The 17773-nt window shown below is 45.1% G+C and overlaps 2 protein-coding genes across 2 annotated transcripts in view; one reads left to right on the top strand and one right to left on the bottom strand.

The window, feature by feature from the left end:
• The window catches only part of ACOX3 (acyl-CoA oxidase 3, pristanoyl), a 39435-nt gene extending 23112 nt beyond the window's left edge, over positions 1-16323 (bottom strand). Inside the window, exons 1-4 of the mRNA XM_063309816.1 lie at positions 16202-16323; positions 15881-16059; positions 1917-2150; positions 588-662 (exon numbers count right to left, since the gene is read on the bottom strand). Of these exons, the coding sequence (XP_063165886.1) occupies positions 588-662; positions 1917-2150; positions 15881-16039 (468 nt within the window). The 5' untranslated portion in view covers positions 16040-16059; positions 16202-16323. The remainder of the gene's footprint in view (positions 1-587; positions 663-1916; positions 2151-15880; positions 16060-16201) is intronic.
• Positions 16324-16480: 157 nt separating this feature from the next.
• Positions 16481-17773, top strand: part of TRMT44 (tRNA methyltransferase 44 homolog) — a 34865-nt gene continuing 33572 nt past the window's right edge. Inside the window, exons 1-2 of the mRNA XM_063309734.1 lie at positions 16481-16817; positions 17365-17482. Of these exons, the coding sequence (XP_063165804.1) occupies positions 16481-16817; positions 17365-17482 (455 nt within the window). The remainder of the gene's footprint in view (positions 16818-17364; positions 17483-17773) is intronic.

Raw genomic sequence — 17773 nt, 5'->3', positions numbered from 1 at the left:
TTATATATCTCCATCCCAGGTGAAGTAAGTGATGCTGTGACTGCCCTCTCCAGGTGCCTGGGGGCTGTGGTGGTCTGGATGGGGAACAACAGGCTTCAGCTGAACCCTGGTAAGACGGAGTGGCTGTAGGTTAATGGCCCCTCAGCTCCTAGGAATTTGCCATCTTTAGTTCTGAGTTAAGTGCGGTTGGCCCCCTCCCTCCTGGACTTCAGAAAACAGCTGAAAACCTGGTTCTGCTACCAGGCTTGGAGTGGGGAGAGGAAGCGCCATTCTTGGGGCTGGTTGGTTCCCTAGCCCTGCAGCGACCAGTCTTATCCCCTTATGGGTGGAATTAGATCTACCATCGCTTGGATTTGACTGTATTTTATATATTTATTGACTGGTATTATTTATGATTTTACTGAATTTTAAATTGTTTTTACTGTGAACCGCCCAGGGTCCCCCCTGCGGGGGAGATGGGCGGTCATAGAAATATGATAGATAAATAAATAAATAAATAAATAAATAAATAAATAAATAAATAAATAAATATAAAATTTTTTGACTCATACCAACAACTTCAACTTTCAAACAATATAAAAAAGTACCTCCATATTTTGAACTTGTTTAATAATTTTTTCATGTCTTTCAGATCCTGAACTCTCAATGGTATCTTTGAAGACCTATAACATTAAAGCAAGACATTAACAGAAGCCAAAGAACTAAAAAAAGGCAATTAACAATCATGAAATGTTCAGAAAAGAAAAAAAACACCTTTAAATATAAAGATCCTGCACTACTTGCTGCTCAAGTAAAAAACATATGAACGTGTAAACACATGAACAATAAAAAACATACAAACAGTAAAAAACATATGAACATCTTCCATACAAGATAGTTTCTTTAGGACAAAAGGCTGGCTGCGTGACTTTGGGCCAGTCGCTCTCTCTCAGCCCAACCCACCTCACAGGGTTGTTGTGGGGAAAATAGGAGGAGGAACGAGTATTCGGTATGTTTCCTGCCTTGGGTTATTTATAAAAATAATAAAGGTGGGATAAAAAATTCTATTAAAAATAGCTTTATATCAAATTAGATTATTCTGCAGAGGAAAAAAAACCCTTAAGAAAGTCAAGAAACTTTCCACAGAAAGCATAAGGTGGGAGTAAAATAAATTCTGGGAATTGCATTTTGCTCTGTGCATGGAACAAACAATTGGGCCAGCCAGACCATTCCGGGTGGAGTTGCGGTCCAGCTACACTAACACCCAGACCGCTGAGTTGGGGGTTTCAGCTGAGCTGCGTTCAGAGGAACCCTGCAGGCGGGCAGAAGCTGGGTGCCCCGGCTCCTCCCTCCTGCTCACGCCCTGTGCACCCATCCCTGCCTCTTCCTTCCCCTTCGCCGCCAAACCCTTCCCTTTGTCTCCCAGCTGGCTGGGGAATTCCGGGAGTTGGAGTCCACACAGCTTAAAGTTGCTGAGGTCGAGAAACACGGCTTTAAAGGATCCTCTGAGCCCACAGGGAAGCGCTGATCTCATTTGTTCGCTGCCCCAAGCACTTCAGGGCTTTTGCTTGTTTGTTCTTGGCTGCAGAGCTTTCCCCCCCGCCCCGCTCAGCTCAACATGTATCCCATCTCGCAAAAGCTAATGTTAGTGCTTGAACCTAAGGTAGAGAGGGTCGCTAACACTTTCCAACCAAACTACGGCTCTGAAGTAGCACTTTAGGTAGTTTGTTCCCTTCTGCGTTTAGAGGAGAACAAGAGAATGCTTTACCTTGACTGCCTTGCCCTGCCTTGCCCTTCACATGCTTATGCAGCGAGGCTAATACTTACTGCAAGAAGAAAACGCCAAGGGCCACCCAGAGAAGTTTCTCAAGAAGAAAACGAAATGACGGGCCACGCGGCTTCAGCCTGTCAACACAGCGACACCGATGTGTACCTACCTGGGAATTGAGCAGGTATTTGGCTCCGAGAGACCAATCGTACATCCCCAGGCAGCTGATCAGCACCATCACTTTCAAGGGTTTTTCAATGATCTCCTCCAAAGGTAGAAAATTGTATTCAAAAAGCTTCCGACAGCGAAGGAAGGTCAGCTCCCGGTACTTCTCAAGCGACAATTCTTCTCCAGGAACACGAGCAAACAGAGGGTCATTTTCCAGAGAAGAGAATATTTCATGCTTCATGAACAGAAAATTCAGAATGCTTAGGTCAGTTCCGAACTTTCCCTTGTAAGCAACATATACTTAACGCAGTGACGTAAGAGAACACGAACAAACACACATAAAATATCAGCTGAACAAGTTGCCACAAGACAGCGGTTACGAATGAACAAGGCCATGCACAAATTTTGCCTGAAGGCTGTAAGAAATCCAACCTGTGTGCGCTTTCAGTGTTCACCCTGGTGCCTGACCTTGCTTTTCTCCCTGCAACTTTGTTATCTGCTTGTAAGTCTGTCTTGGGGACCATAAGTTTAAAGGCAGGACTGGCATCCATATGCTGGTTTGGGAGCCTTCCGGGGCCAAAAAGTAGGGTGAACGTGCGTCAAGTAAGACGCAAAGGAATAATCCATGTCACAGCACCTGCTTTGTTCTTAAAAGCTTGTATTTAGTAACAAAACGTTGCATGCATTTCCTTTTTTCCGTGGGTGGGGACTCTTTCTCCTTGTCACCAACATGTCTGGAAATGTGGAGTCCTTGGGGCACTCTGAGCTTGGTTCTTTGCTTGCATAGGGAACTTTGCATATGCTCCTAATATAATGGGGAGGGGTTCTACCTGCTTCTAGGTGCTGCTCAAGAAAATAAACCGGTGGTCAATTTTTGGCTTGATTATAGGTTACACATCCTTAACATGGTACATAAATAGACCAAATGCTCCTCAAAAAAAGAAAAAAACATCATCATTTGAAAAAATTAAAACAAGACATAATTTGCCTACAAGAGACATATATTAGAAAAAAAGACATAAAATATTTGATTTATAAAAAATTGGGTGAAACATTTATTTCAGCAGGAAATAAAAAAAAGAAATGGAGTTGTTTTGCATATAAATCCCCAACTAAAACCAGAACTTGTATTGACTGATGAACACGGTAGATTTGTTGGGGTGGAAGTTTTATTTATTTATTTATTTATATTTCAAATTTCGTCACCGCCCATCTCCCTCAAAAGAGGGACTCTGGGCAGTTTCCAACAAAACTAAAACTAGGTAAAGGTAAAGGTTTCCCTTGACATTAAGTCCAGTCGTGTCCAACTCTAGGGGGCGGTGCTCATCTCCGTTTCAAAGCCGAAGAGCCGGCGTTTGTCCGTAGACACTTCCGTGGTCATGTGGCCAGCATGATGACACAGAACGCCGTTACCTGCCCGCCAAAGCGGTACCTATTAATCTACTCACATTTGCATGTTTTCGAACTGCTAGGTTGGCAGGAGCTGGGACTAGCAACGGGAGCTCACCCCGTCACGCGGATTCAAACTAAAACTAAACACAGATTAAAATACAATAAAAAACAGTACCCCTTAAATATAAATATAAAATACAAAATTCAGGATGGCAATATTAAACTTCCTTAATTTAAATTCATAAATACACGGGGGCCTCTTTAGTGTGCTAAGCCCCCCCAGGGTTGATTACCTCTCACTCCTGCCCCAAGTCCCCCACATTAATTTGGATGGGACTGAGACTTGGATATTGGGAATGTATGCCACAAGCAAGGATAAAGTAGTGTTCCACAAAGGAATTATGGACAGACTAATAGGTTTCTCTTATGAAAATTGGTGTTTGACAGGGGATTAGAATGGAGTGGTCTCCCCACAACTGGATAGAACTTCTGAGAAAAATATTAAAATCACTCAAACTGCCAAAAGGTTTTTTTGGATTTGATGGATAATGTAGGTTTGATTGATATATGGAGACAGAAAAATGGCAATTCAAGTGAGTATGCCTACTTTTCTGAAAGACATAGATCCTTTTCAAAAATAGATATGATTTGGATTTCAAAGAATTTGGCTACTAAGGTTTCTAAAGTAGAGATATTAACAAAGACTTTTTTGGATCATAATCCTATGAGTTTGGCTTATAAAAGGAAATCTAGTTATTTTAGTCCAACAAGAGACGGCTTTATACATGGACTTCACCAGATGGACAACACCGAAATCAGATTGACTACACCCTTTGCGGCCAAAGGTGGCGGACATCTGTACAGTCGGTAAAAACAAGACCTGGAGCTGACTGTAGTTCCGATCACGAACTTCTTCTTGCAGAGTTTAGGATCAGACTAAAGAGATTAGGGAAGACCCAATCTCTTGATAGATATGAGCTCACTAATGTTCCTAAGGAATATGCAGTGGAGGTGAAGAATCGATTTAAGGGACTGGACTTAGTAGATAGGGTCCCGGAAGAACTATGGACAGAAGTTCGCAACATTGTTCAGGAGGCGGCAACAAAATACATCCCAAAGAAAGAGAAAACCAAGAAGGCAAAATGGCTGTCTGCTGAGACACTAGAAGTAGCCCAAGAAAGAAGGAAAGCAAAAGGCAACAGTGATAGGGGGAGATATGCCCAATTAAATGCAAAATTCCAGAGGTTAGCCAGAAGAGATAAGGAATTATTTTTAAACAAGCAATGCGCGGAAGTGGAAGAAGACAATAGAATAGGAAGGACAAGAGACCTCTTCCAGAAAATTAGAAACATTGGAGGTAAATTCCAGGCAAAAATGGGTATGATCAAAAACAAAGACGGCAAGGACCTAACAGAAGAAGAAGAGACCAAGAAAAGGTGGCAAGAATATACAGAAGACCTGTATAGGAAGGATAACAATATCGGGGATAGCTTTGACGGTGTGGTCAGTGAGCTAGAGCCAGACATCCTGAAGAGTGAGGTTGAGTGGGCCTTAAGAAGCATTGCTAATAACAAGGCAGCAAGAGACGACGGCATCCCAGCTGAACTGTTCAAAATCTTGCAAGATGATGCTGTCAAGGTAATGCATGCTATATGCCAGCAAATTTGGAAAACACAAGAATGGCCATCAGAGTGGAAAAAATCAACTTATATCCCCATACCAAAAAAGGGAAACACTAAAGAATGTTCAAATTATCGAACAGTGGCACTCATTTCACATGCCAGTAAGGTAATGCTCCAGATCCTGCAAGGTAGACTTCAGCAATTCATGGAGCGAGAACTGCCAGATGTACAAGCTGGGTTTAGAAAAGGCAGAGGAACTAGGGACCAAATTGCCAATATCCGCTGGATAACGGAAAAAGCCAGGGAGTTTCAGAAAAACATCTATTTCTGTCTTATTGACCATTCTAAAGCCTTTGACTGTGTGGACCGTAACAAATTGTGGCAAGTTCTTAGCGGTATGGGGATACCAAGTCATCTTGTATGCCTCCTGAGGAATCTGTATAACAACCAAGTAGCAACAATAAGAACAGACCAAGGAACAACAGACTGGTTTAAGATTGGGAAAGGAGTATGGCAGGGTTCTCACCCTAGCTATTCAACTTGTACGCAGAACACATCATGCGATGTGCTGGGCTTGAGGAATCCAAGGCTTGGGTTAAAATCGCTGGAAGAAACATTAACAATCTCAGATATGCAGATGATACCACTTTGATGGCTGAAAGCGAAGAGGAACTGAGGAGCCTTATGATGAAGGTGAAAGAAGAAAGTGAGAAAGCTGGCTTGCAGCTAAACCTCAAAAAAACCAAGATGATGGCAACCAGCTTGATTGATAACTGGCAAATAGAGGGAGAAAACGTAGAGGCAGTGAAAGACCTTGTATTTCTAGGTGCGAAGACTACTGCAGATGCTGACTGCAGTCAGGAAATCAGAAGACACTTAATCCTTGGGAGAAGAGCAATGACAAACCTCGATAAAATAGTTAAGGGCAGAGACATCACACTGACAACAAAGGTCTGCATAGTTAAAGCAATGGTGTTCCCCATAGTAACATATGGCTGCGAGAGCTGGACCATAAGGAAGGCGGAGAGAAGGAAGATCGATGCTTTTGAACTGTGGTGTTGGAGGAAAATTCTGAGAGTGCCTTGGACTGCAAGAAGATCAAACCAGTCCATCCTCCAGGAAATAAAGCCAGACTGCTCACTTGAGGGAACGATATTAAAGGCAAAACTGAAATACTTTGGCCACATAATGAGAAGACAGGACACCCTGGAGAAGATGCTGATGCTAGGGAGAGTGGAGGGCAAAAGGAAGAGGGGCTGACGAAGGGCAAGGTGGATGGATGATATTCTAGAGGTGACGGACTCGTCCCTGGGGGAGCTGGGGGTGTTGACGACCGACAGGAAGCTCTGGCGTGGGCTGGTCCATGAAGTCACGAAGAGTCGGAAGCGACTAAAGGAATAAACAAGTTATTTTAGATGGAGACTAAGTGAAATGTTGCTATAGAAAGAAGCAATTGTAGAGGATTGTAAAAAGAAATAAAAATATTTTTTTTGAAAATGACTTTTCAAAAAATAACTTTGAACTCAAAAAGGAGAGTCAAGAGAAAATGCAAGCTACTTTGGATGAGATAAAGAGAAAAGAAGATGAATTAAAGAAATTTCCAGAGAAGGTAAGTATTTCTCATTAATTAAGCTTTTACAACAACAGTTATCTGTACTAAAGGTAAAAGAAATGGAAACAAAAATGAACTATGTAAAGCAAAAAAAAAATTGAGTTTTTAACAAACCAGGGAAATGGTTGGCATATAAATTACAAAAAGAAAAGGAAAAGAAAATATTAAAATTACAAGCAGGGGATGCTGTATTAATGCATAATGCGGCCATACAAAAAGCATTTCATCAACATTATTCTAACTTGTATAAAGGAAGTGACATCTCTCTAGAGAAAATAAGTATCTAAAGAAAAAAAATTACCAAGTATTACATTGGAACAGAGGCAGATTATGACTGGACCTGTAACAATGAGGGAATTCTCTGAAGCTGAAAAAAGATTAAACGGGAAAGGTCCCTGCACCAGTCGGGCTGCCGGCTTCTGATTACAAATGTTTTCAGGATGAGCTCTTACAACCTCTACAAAACACAACGAATTCTGTCTGACTGGGAGGAAAGATGACAGAGAGTTGGACAGAGGTCCATATAGCACCAACACTGAAAGGGGGACAAGATTTGACTTTAACAAGAAACTATCGGCTGATGTGATTATTGAATAATGGCTAGAAGTTGTTCACAATGATTCTGGATGACAGACTGAAAATAATTTTCCAAGGATTTATTCATGAGGATCAATGTGGATTTTTACTTTAAAGGACAATGTCAGAAATGTGTTGGATATTTTGGAATATTTAGAGCAACGTAATGAAAGACAAGAGCTGCGCTGATTTTCTTAGATGCAGAGAAGGCCTCTGACAATTCAAACCAGGCTTTCTCGTTCAAGGTTTTGGAAGATATGGATTTTGGAGAGAACTTTATAAAATGGGTTAAGATCAACTTACACTTCCCAGAAAATCAAATAATTGTTAACGGAGATTAACAAGACCCTGTGAGATACGGAAAGGAACACGGCAGGGATGTCCACTGTCTCCATTCTTGTTTACTTTGGCTCTTGAAATACTGAATAGAGGTATAAGACAAGATGAGAGAGTTGTGGGAGTAAAGATTTAAAAAGTTAAGGGCTTTTGCAGATGGCTTGGTCTTGGTTTTGGAAGATCCTTTAAGGGCAACTGAAATATTAATGGGCAGATTAAAAGATTTTGGTCCATTAGTATGTTTCATGATTAATAAGCAGAAGACACAGTTGTTAACAAAAAACATGAAAATAGAAGATCAGACAGAATTGACAAATAAAATGGGTTTTAAGATTGAGAAGGTAAAATAGGAGGAAAATAGGAGGAGGAAGGAGTATCAGATAGGTTCGCAGCCTTGAGTTATTTATAAAAATAATAAAGTCAGGATAAAAATAAAGATAGATAGATAGATAGATAGATAGATAGATAGATAGACAGATAGAGCTATCGTATGCCAAAAACAAACTTATGTTCTTCCAAAATAACTATGTTAAGACATGGAATGAAGTTAAAAAAGACATGTTAAGATGGGAGAAACTACAACTGTCAGATTCCCTGATCGAAGGTTTCACAGAAACCCTTCTCAGGGCATCTCCCATCGTGTCATTCTCACAGGTTGCAGGATGGGAGGAAGATGGGAGGGTGTGTGCGAAGTTGGAATGTGGGGGGTTGTTTTGGCTATAGGCGCATCAAGGACAGGAGGTTGAGATACGACAGGAATGCCATCTGGATGGGAGGGGGAGCGACACACTTCGTGGGAAAGGGGACTAGCTAAGGGAATGTAGTTTAAAGTGGGTTTTGGCGGGAAGTCTTTATTCACAGCTTGCCTTCTGTACCGTTCGTTACACTTCAATAAACCAGTTCAAAGAACTCCAGTTTCTTGACTGTGTGTGTGAATGCCTGAATGAGCAGGTGCTGACATTAAGCTGCGAATCCATAATTCGAAAACTCTTCCTAAAAAAGCAATCAGCTTAACGAACCATGCCTAAACACGGAAAGTCCCGGGCTAAGCAGCCATCGCCTCTGCTGTCATCGGAGAGAACCGTGCTGTATGCTAAAGGGGCAGAAGAAAAAATTGAGACAGAGGAGAGTTTGGGGAGCAGAGACAGCGAGTGCGAGGTGGAAACCCGGCTCAACCAGACGGAGTTGGAAAGTGCCCTCCACTCCCTAAATTTTGTGACAGAACCCCAGATGCCGAGCGTTATTATTGAAGAACCACAGGCGGCACCTTCCCAGGTAGGTGCCAGGGAAGGCGAGGCAAGAGCTCCCCCACCTGTGGACGTGCAAATAATAGGGCGAAGCCCGGAGTCGCATGGAACCATTCCAGATCCTAATGGAACTCCCCAAGACATCCGCAATCTGGAAGCCAGGATGTCTGCCATGGAAGTGGTCTTGCAGCAGGTATCGAGAACTCTGGAGACCATGGCGTACCCCTTGGCAGAAATCTCGACTCAGCTGTCAAGAGCAGAGTCGCCAGTCGGAAGAGGGAGACGACATAACCTAACCCCAACCAGGGATTTTGAATCGCCAGTGAGACACAGGCAGAACGGAGGCCACCCAGAAAGCCATGGAGATGGAGGGAGAGTGCTAGCCAGCGGGGTAACCCAGGGCGCAGCCCCAAAGGATATACAGGTCAAGTCTGATGGCGACCCAAGACAGTTGGCGTTTTTCCTGACCACCATTTCCATATACATGAGAGAGTATGGTTCCTGTTTCCCCACGGAGTACAAGAAAGTTAGCCAAGTGGGTGCCAGGCTCAGAGGGCCAGCTGCTGAGTGGTTTGTGCAGTTGCACGATGCGAGTTCCCCAGAACTGGGTAGCCTGCGGGAGTTCATGAAAGCCCTGAGAGACTGGTTCGAGGACCCACTGGATAAGATGAGAGCAAAAACTGGCATCCAACAGCTTAGGCGAGGGGGGCGAACTGTGGCGGAGTATGCCATGGAGTTCAAAACCCTTGCTGGAAAAGTTATGGACTGGTCTGAAACCACTAAGATCGACTACTTCAAGGGGGGATTGCAGCCAGAAATCCTTAGGTGGGTGCTCTGCCACGGAGACTCTGAAAGATTGGATCTGCCTTGCAGGTGAGGTAGAGAACACCCAGTACCAATTCTGCTGGCAGCTTCAAGCTCAAGCAATGGGAAAAAATACAGTGGCGCCAAGTCAATTTCTTTTTGCCCAAAAAAGACCTTTCCGCAAAAGGAAAGATCGAAAAGACAAAACCGGAAAGCAAAGCGCCTGTTTCAAGTGTGGGAAGGACACACACAGAGCAGCCGAATGCCCAGAAGCCATAAAAGGAGCAACTAAACCAACTAAAACCCCACTGCCCAGACGCAAGGCAGCAGCTGCAAGCACGCTGGCTAGAAAAGAACCCAAAATGGAAGCTCAACCAGACTCCAGAGAAGATTCCGAACAAGAAGTCCTGGAGCCAGTGGGAAGCGAGTTTCACCTATTCTAAATCGCACCCGCGAGCAGGTGGCAACTCCAGGGCGCAGCGCACCTACTTCTGACATTGATGACAAAGAAGACCCTTTGGTGAGTGATGATTGTCCCACCTTACTGGTGAAAGTAGAGTTAAAAAACTTATCCAGGCACAAAGCCATTTTGACTGCAATGTTAGACTCTGGGTGCTCCAAATGTTTAATACACCCTGCCCTCCTTGACACTCTGAGTCTAAAATCCAAGAGACTAAAAAATCCTATTATTTTCACACAAACGGATGGGTCAGTTGCCCACGGGGGTCCCGTGGAATTCAGGATAGAGACTTTAGCCATGCGGCTGGGGGGGGGGGGCATAAGGAAACCTTGCAGTTCATTGTAGCCCATATTGCCAACTATTCCATCATACTGGGACTCCCGTGGCTAAAAAGCAGAAAACCACCGATCAATTGGGACTCAGGTGCTTTATTGTTTAACAAAGGAGTTGGCAACCTTTTTTCAGTACTCCAACCATAGGGGGGAGGTCGCTGGAACCCTTCTTAACTGCTCCCCCTCGTCTGAAGTTTTGCCACAATCTGGCATTCCATCTGAATATGCAGACTTTATTGATGTCTTTGATGAGAAAGAGTGCGATCTCTTGCCTCCTCATAGAAAAACTGACTGTGCCATTGAAATAGACCCAAAGGCTAAACTACCAAAGCCCAAAATGTTTTGTCCAAACTGAGAAATGCTAAACTATATGCCAAACTTTCTAAATGTGAATTCCATAAGTCACAACTGGACTATTTGGGCTACCGTATATCCTCGAAAGGAGTTGAAATGGATCCTGCAAAGGTCCAGGACATCATGGGTTGGGAACCCCCAGGCACCCGCCGCCAACTCCAAAGTTTTCTCGGTTTCGCCAACTACTATCGAAATTTCATACCCCAATTTGCTCAAATTGCTCTACCTCTCACTGACTTATTAAAAACCAGGGGGAGGGGGGAAACTTGCAAAGTTTCCTCCCCTGGGGCCAACCTTATATGGACTTCTGGCTGTCAAGCAGCTTTTGACAATTTGAAACTGCTTTTCACCCGTGAACCTATTCTTGCCCACCCAGACCCAACTCGCTCTTTTATTGTGCAAGCTGATGCTTCTGACTCGGCTATTGGAGCAGTGTTAGTGCAAAAGGATGACACAGGTTTTCTTCGTCCTTGTGCTTATCTTTCGCGCAAGTTTTCTGACGCTGAGTGTAATTGGCCCATTTGGGAAAAAGAGGCTTTTGCTGTAAAAACTGCTCTTACACACTGGAGGCATCTTGTCATGTTCACCGTTCCGGTGTTTCTGCATCGTAACGGTTCGCTTGCATGGTGCTGATACGTGTCCTGGCTGGAGGGTGCTGCTGAGAGCCTTGTACAGGAGACGTGCTGATCTGTGCCAGGAGGAATGTGTTTGGGCTCTCTCTGAAATGGCAAGGTCTCTGCCCGTTGATCAGCAGAGCTCGTTAGGGGCACCTGGGAATGTGGGGTGAACTGCATGTGAGGGAGGGGCTGGGCTGCTGTTTGCAAAGACGCTATTTAGTTTGAGTTTAGGTGCGCTTTTCTCATTCTCAGCTTTTTACCCGTTCGCACCCTTTTCTAAATAAACTCAGAACCTGAATTGTTCCTTTGAGTCTGAGAGTTTTATTGGAATTAAGGCAACCATCACACATCTCTTGGAAGGTGCCCTTTGAGGTTTGGACTGATCATAAAAACCTCCAAGCCTTGCAAACCCCCAGAAAATTGAATGGAAAACAGATTCGTTGGGCTCAGTTTTTTAACCGTTTCAATTTTACCCTTAATTTCCTTCCTGGTAAAAAGAACTTTTTAGCCGATGCGCTTTCTCATCTCCCTCAATATCACACAGCACAAACACAAGTTGTGGACACTGTTTTCTCAAAACAGCAGCTTGGAACGGCGTGGGTAATGCGCAAACAAGCGGCAGCCTTAAAAGAGGAACTGTTTCAGGCCTGCCTAAGGATCCCTGGCTACAATGTAACAAGGCTCAGTTGACTGAAAGTGACAACGTCTGGTACTCTAAGGGCAGAATCCACATTCCCGGGTCTCTTCGGAAAACTATTTTGCAGCATTCCCACGATAGTAAATCTGCAGGTCACTCTGCCTTTACAAAAACTCTGCCCTTGGTAAGATGCCAATTTTGGTGGCCCTCCCTTCGGGCTGACGTGCAATCCTACGTCACATCATGCCAGGTCTGTGCCCAGGCAAAGTGGAAGGAGGGGGAACCGCAAGGACTGCTCCAAACGGTAGCCTCCCCAAAGGCTCCCTGGAAGGAGATAGCCATGGATCTCATTGTGGATTTGCCTGAGAGTAAGAATAAAACTGTGATTTGGACTGTCATTGACTTGTTTTCTAAGCAAGCTCATTTTATGCCCTGCACTAAAATCTCAACAGCTCAATAATTAGCCAAGCTCTTTCTCACGGACATCTACAAAATTCACGGGTGTCCCACGTGTGTAATTTCTGACAAAGGCGTCCAATTTACTTCTAAATTTTGGCATGCATTTTTGAAATTAATTGGGGTCCAACAATCTCTCAGCTCATCTAGCCATCCAGCCACTGACGGAGCTACTGAACGAGCTCAATCTACTCTACAGCAATTCCTACGCTGCTACATTAGTTTTCAACAAGGCGATTGGGTAGACATTCTCCCTTTTGCTGAGGTTGCTTACAATAATGCTGTTCACCAAAGCACTGGCTTTTCTCCTTTCCACGTTGTTTATGGCCAAGACTTTGTTCCTATACCTGAGCTCCAGCTGCAGTCCTTGCCTGACTCTTCCGTGGCAGACTGGGCTGCACAAATCTCCACTAACTGGCCTGTCATCCGCCAGGGGCTGGATCACACTCATGAGACTCAGAAAAGGTTCGCTGACCACCACAGACGCCCTGAATGGGATTTCAAAGTGGGAGGGCTGTGGCAAGGGAAAAAAACCACAAGTTAAATATAAGGTGTTACAAGATGCAAAGGAAAGAAGAGGATCGGGTCTACCCAATTTGAAATTGTATTTTGCAGCTTGCTGTTTGGTTTGGATGAAAGAGTGGGTGCTGCTGAGAAATAGAAGGCTTTTGGAGTTAGAAGGACACGACCTGAGGTCTGGGTGGCATGGATATCTGTGGTACAGTAAAGTCAAGATTAATCTGGATTTTAAAAATCATTATATTAGATGTGACATATTGAGAATATAGAATAGATACAAACCCAGATTGTGCCAAAAACACCTTTGTGGCTTTCAGCACAAGAATGAGAAATAATAGGCAAACACAAATGGCTCGCTTATCGTGAGATACTAGAATTTTCTCAAGGGGAATATAAAATAAAATCAAGAGAACTGGTGGCAGAGGGATATAGTTGTCAATGGTTTTCTTATTTACAGGTATTAGAAAGATTTAAATTAGACAAAAAAGTGTATGGTTCTGAACATTGTAAGACTGAATTTGAAATAGAATTGTGTACAAACGATGAACGTGTAACTGCTAAAATGTATAAACTTTTATTGAAATTTGAAACAGAAGAACAGGTCAAAGAATGTATGATAAAGTGGGCTAAAAATTTTGGTTATAATATAAAATGGAAGAATGGAAAATGTGGCTGAAAGGATTGCAATTTACACTAGGTAAAGGTAAAGGTTTCCCTTGACGTAAAGTCCAGTCAAAAAAACCAAGATTATGGCAACCAGCTTGATTGATAACTGGCAAATAGAGGGAGAAAATGTAGAAGCAGTGAAAGACTTTGTATTCCTAGGTGCAAAGATTACTGCAGATGCTGACTGCAGTCAGGAAATCAGAAGACGCTTAATCCTTGGGAGAAGAGCAATGACAAATCTCGATAAAATAGTTAAGAGCAGAGACATCACACTGACAACAAAGGCCCGCATAGTTAAAGCAATGGTGTTCCCTGTAGTAACATATGGCTGCGAGAACTGGACCATAAGGAAGGCTGAGCCAAGGAAGATCGATGCTTTTGAACTGTGGTGTTGGAGGAAAATTCTGAGAGTGCCTTGGACTGCAAGAAGATCCAACCAGTCCATCCTCCAGGAAATAAAGCCAGACTGCTCACTTAAGGGAATGATATTAAAGGCAAAACTGAAATACTTTGGCCACATAATGAGAAGACAGGACACCCTGGAGAAGATGCTGATGCTAGGGAGAGTGGAAGGCAAAAGGAAGAGGGGCCGACCAAGGGCAAGATGGATGGATGATATTCTAGAGGTGACGGACTCGTCCCTGGGGGAGCTGGGGGTGTTGACGACCGACAGGAAGCTCTGGCGTGGGCTGGTCCATGAAGTCACGAAGAGTCGGAAGCGACTAAACGAATAAACAACAACAAAAGTCCAGTCGAATCCGACTCTAGGGGGTGGTGCTCATCTCCGTTTCTAAGCCTTGGAGCTGGCGTTGTCATAGACACTTCCGGGTCATGTGGCCAGCATGACGACTCGGAACGCCGTTACCTTCCCGCCGAAGCGGTACCTATTGATCTACTCACATTTGCATGTTTTCGAACTGCTAGGTGGGCAGGAGCTGGGATTAACAACGGGAGCTCACCCCGCCGCGCGGTTTCGAACCGCCGACCTTCCGATCGACAGCTCAGTGGTTTAACCCGCAGCGCCACCGCGTCCCCACTTTACAGCAATTTACACTATAACAGCATAAATCCAAAAAATCTTAAAGAGAATTTTTACAAAACGATGTATTGTTGGTATATGCCATCAGATAAATTGTCTAGAATGTATGAAAGTACTTCAAACGCATGTTGGAAATGTGAATGACAAGAAGGGATATTTTATCATGTTTGGTGGACATGTAAAAAAGCTAGAAAATTTTGGATTCAAATACACACACTGATTCAGAGGATTTTAAAGATTAATGTACAATTAAGACCAGAGGTCTTTCTTTTGGAATTGACAGACAGTTGGAAAAAATGTCATGGAATTCTGTTTTTGTACATGATAACTGCAGCAAGATTACTGTATGTACAGAGTTGGAAAGATTTGGCATTACCCATCATGGAGGAATGGCTGGTGAAGATGATGGAACCTGCTGAGATGGCCTAATTGACTTCTTTGAGCAAAGAAGACAGTACCTGCATTTATTACCAACTGGAAATCCCTTATGGACGTTTTGCATGAGACAGAAAAAAATGAACTCATGATTTACGGTTTTGATGATTAGACAGGATAGATTATAGAAAGAAGAGAGTTATGATATAACCACAGAGTAAGAGGAAAATTTATCATTATACTTTATATCTGCTATAAAGAAGGTTGGAAGCCATCTCTTTGTATCTATTTTCTTTCTTTTCTCTTTCTCTTTTCTTTTTTCCTTTCTTGCACTTTTAGCTTTTTTATTTCTTTTTCTTTTTTTATTCTTACTTAATTTTAGTTTGTATTAGCTTTTAGATTTAGATTAGATTTTTTTATTCCACCTTTATTTTATTTTTTTTTATAAATAACTCAAGGTGGCAAACCTCCCTAATGCTCCTTCCTCCCCCTATTTTCCCCACAGGCTGGGCTGAGAGAGAGGGGCTGGCCCAAGGTCACCCAGCCAGCTTTTGTGCCCAAGGCAGGACTAGAACTGTGTTTTGTTGTGAACCGCCCAGGGTCCCCTGAGTGGGGGAGATGGGCGGTAATAAAAATATGACAAATAAATAAAATAAATAAAAACAAAAACTGACAGACTCCTGGATTCTAGCACGGTGGCTTCACCACTAGACCGAACTGGCTTTTATCTTCCTTTTAAAAAATCTTTAATAAAATTATACATAAAAAAAGAAAACCAATCAGCAGTCCAGTCATTAAAAACTAAGAAAACTCATATGAGAGAAGCCTCATGGTCTCTTTTTGAACCACCAACATTTCCTGGCATTGGGAATCATTTCAAGGAAAGGGCTGGGCCTCCTTCCTGATTCTGCTGAGCCTTACCTTGAAACGGATCAGCTCTTCCTCCTCCACGAAGAGGGCCATCTCCTTCCAGCTGAAGGACGCCTTCTTCCGGTACGCACAGAGTGGCCCTTGGGGGAAGTCTGGGAGCAGCAAGGGGGCTGAGGACCTGGGCATTTCCAATTCACCAACCAGGGCCATCTTGATGCGAAATGGTCGCCCTGGAAACGGAACAGAAATTATTGAAAGGATTTCATAAATCTTTTGGAGGACGACAGAAAAATAGAGATAATCGTCTCATTTAACATCCAGAACCGTTCCGAAAGAGAGAATCCTCTATTTCTAATTTAAGGTGTCTGTCACCTTCAGGGGACGTTAGAGATGCGGATTTTCTGACAAGCTGCGTCCAGGCCCGCCCCGCGCCACGGAGACGAAGGCCCCGTGGGGGCTCGGCCCGACGACCTCGAGGGCGCCCTCCCACCTCAGCCGCGGGGAGGCCTCAAGGCTTCCGTGTGCCCGCGCACGCGCGTCCGGCGGCCTGTGACAGGCGGCGGGGAAGGTCCCGCCCGGCCGCCGTCCCTTCCCCCGCCCGCCACTGCGCAGGCGCCGTGAGCCGAGCCGGCCTCGCGGCCTTCCTGCGCCATGGAGGCGGCGGGCGCGGCGGCGCTGCGGGACCCGGCGCGGCGCTTGCCCGGAGGCTTCTGGGCCGCCGCGGGCGTGTGGCTGGAGCGGCCGCAGGTGGCCAACCGGCGGCTGAGCGGCGCCTGCGTGGAGCGGCCCCTCCGCGTGCCCCGACCGGGCTGCGGGTGCGGCGCGGCGGGCCCGGCGGAGCGCGCGTGGGGGGCCTTCTGCGGCGGCGCGGCGGGCGCGGCGCTGGCCCTGGGGCTGGGCGGCCCCGCCGAGGCGCCGCTGGAGCTGGTGCTGCGCTCGCTGCTGCCCCGCCGCGCCGCCGCGCCCGTCCCGGAGCTGGTGGTCCGAGGTGGGTCCGCGCCCCCCCCCCGGGTCCCGGCCTCGCCTGGGCAGCGGCTGTTCTGCCGGGCGGCCTCCACCCCTGCCCTGCCGGCCCGGAGTCTCCCGCTGCCGCCCAGACCCGGCTCTATTTCCCCCGGCCGGGAGGGACCAAACTAATCAGCCTCGGGCGAAGGTGCGCCGACGCGGCAGAAAAAGCCGGCGCTGCAGACGCCGCGGAGGAAAGGGAGGCGCCCCTCCGCGGGCCTGCCGGAGCCCAGGGCGTGTCCCCGAGACTTCTTTGCGGAGAGCCGCGTTTCCTTTGAGTCAGCTGGACCCCTGGTCAGCGCGTGGGTTGCTCCCTGCGGTTTTCTGGGCAACGGTTTGGAAGCGGTTCCCCGTCGCCCCTCCCGGGCTATTTGTTCCGCTTCTTAGTGTAGTCTGCGACCCTGGGATGGCCTGACCCTGCCAAGCAGAGTAAATGAAATCCAGAGTTCTGTGTATCTTAAACGCGCTTGTTGTCATTTTCTAAAATATCGTACAAATAATGAAGCTTTACCATTTGCAACTATTCACAGATGTCTTTAATGGGTCGGTAACATTTTTGCCTTTGGAGCAAACCTGTGAAGGCCAATACAAGGTAACGGCGGACAATATTTATCAAATTAGACTTCGGCACATACAGGAAGATGAATGGTGAGTGCTAGGAAGATGACGTTCTCTTTGGATGCTTTTGTCATATTACAAATGCATTTTAGGGGGCGATTACCACTTCAGTTTCCATGTTTCAGTCATGCCAAGCTTTGACAACTTTCAAATTTAAATTTGCATTAAGATAATAAATTAAGGAGGTTGCATCAGGCTTGGGAGTCACTTGCCTTAGTTTGATATGATTGGGGTTTTGCAACACGGTCCACGTGAGGCTCTATATGAGACTCTATATGAAAAACTTCATACAGATTCAGGAACTTTGAAACTTCGGATGGT

This window comes from Candoia aspera, chromosome 8, assembly GCF_035149785.1.
Source record: "Candoia aspera isolate rCanAsp1 chromosome 8, rCanAsp1.hap2, whole genome shotgun sequence".
NCBI classification, from domain to species: Eukaryota; Metazoa; Chordata; class Lepidosauria; order Squamata; family Boidae; genus Candoia; species Candoia aspera.
The sequence above is the reverse complement of the archived record's forward strand: the minus strand, read 5'-3'. Positions and strand labels throughout refer to the sequence as shown.